The sequence below is a fragment of the Suillus subalutaceus genome, assembly GCF_016647625.1.
Source record: "Suillus subalutaceus strain FC151 chromosome Unknown DFJ58scaffold_141, whole genome shotgun sequence".
Taxonomy (NCBI): domain Eukaryota; kingdom Fungi; phylum Basidiomycota; class Agaricomycetes; order Boletales; family Suillaceae; genus Suillus; species Suillus subalutaceus.
Window position 1 is genome coordinate 78,048 of NW_024540390.1, and position 1,768 is coordinate 79,815.

The 1,768-nt window shown below is 38.6% G+C and overlaps 1 protein-coding gene across 1 annotated transcript; it reads right to left on the reverse strand.

Annotated features, from left to right (window-relative positions):
• Positions 1–399: 399 nt before the first annotated feature.
• On the reverse strand, positions 400–648 carry DFJ58DRAFT_667505 (uncharacterized protein; the record flags this gene model as incomplete). Its single annotated transcript, XM_041382628.1, has 1 exon — positions 400–648. One exon carries the CDS (start codon positions 646–648, stop codon positions 400–402), a length of 249 nt encoding a protein of 82 aa, XP_041238790.1.
• Positions 649–1,768: the final 1,120 nt, after the last annotated feature.

A 1,768-nucleotide genomic window follows, 5' to 3' on the forward strand; every position in this document is an offset into this window, starting at 1 on the left:
TAGCTTCTTAGCTCACTTAATAGCTCCTGGTATATGGTTCCCTGTGTTTTGCTGTCTGTAGTGACTTCCACTTTTTATCTTCTGTTCTCTTCTTTCTTCTTGAGCACTAGTCAAGTCAGATGCCCATGGGCTGAACACACTGCTCTCCACTCAGCAGCTTTCCAGCTATTTTGTGATTCTCACACTGGTCTTCATTAGAACATTAAAACCATGATCATTGACAATTTTGAATGGTTGCAGGCTCTTGGACATCCAACACACAGCCTCTCCTCTGGTTATATTCTCAGTGCAAGTATGCTAACAGTGTGAATAGGTAACCTTTCCTTTCCTTTTCATGTGAAGGAAGTTTTGATTGATCCAGTTTCAGGTAGGCTCTTCATAGGCCCTTCACATGCAGCTTCAGTGTTTCCTAAAGCCATTGCTGATTGTAAGGCAGGTTCTTCCCAATAACTCTTGATATGCTTTCGCATATTGCTGGTTTATTTTGTGTCTTTTTATCAAGGTATCACTGGACTTTGTGTTTACAGCCATGCATAGTACATTTAAAGACATGGCATTGTGCTTGTCATGGTACTCAATTGCTGGTATTGGCTCGAAAAAGGCATAGATTGGCAATGTCCAATCATTCATAAGTCTCCCTGCATTCATCTATCATTAGATTTGTATGACATATTTTGTAAGTACATACCTAGTTTGGCATTTGATAATTCTAATAAATCCTCATCAGCAAATCCTCAAGTGCCTTTTTGTCCCTTAGAGTACTTAACAATATTAGTAAGGCAGCTAAGGAGAATAAGGTGCTATTTTTGTACTCGGTTCAATTTATTATAAGGACTGAAGTCATTACATGTAACTTAAGTAAGCCTAAGTAATTTAAGGCAGAATGTTAGTTGACATCAATCATTGAAATTTGCAAAGTCCAATATTTGTATATGTTTGTTCTCATGTGACAGTGCCCTCACATAAGGTCAAAATCTTTGCCATCTTGTCTGCTCTCACTTGCTTATATTGAGGCCTAGAGATAATGATTTTTTTAAATTCTAATCTTATTCTTTATATTTAAATAAAACAAATCTATTATTAGGTTTTTTTCAACATCAGGCACTCAGTACTCATCTGCAGTGGCAGTGCCACTCATTTTTGCTTACTGTCACAGTCATATCCTGCTCTTAGAGGGTGTATGATCTCAAGTTTCAACGTTCCTAGGTGATATTGATGGTGGCATGGCCATATCCCACTCTTAGAAAGTGTGTAATCTTGTGTTTTGATGTTCTTAGATGACATTGATGGTGCCACAGCAATGTCCCACTCTTAGAAAATACATGATCTTGTCTTTTGAGGTTCTTAGGAGACATTGACAGTACTTGGCTATGTTACATTCTCAGAAAGTGTGTTGTGAAAGAGAAATAGGTACTAGGTGGTTAGCAACTAGCACTACTTATCCAAGAAGGCACAAGTATAGTATTCAACCCAAGAGGACTGCTAATGAAGCAACTCCCTACTAATAAGCAAGGGGAGCAATAGTGCAAAGGGCCTAGAACCTATAGCGACCAAAACCAAGAACTAATGAGTAGCACTATAATGATCAGTGACTAAGAGAGTTCTGACATATAAACATGTGTATAAGGAGGAGAGATGCACTATGCAAGATGTGTTATGCGATAGTGCTATGTGAATGTGCAACTAGTGACAGCGAGAGAGTTCAAAGGACCGAAAGCAGAGGTAAGGTTAGATAGTGCCAGTGAAATGCCTGGTAGTGACTAGATGT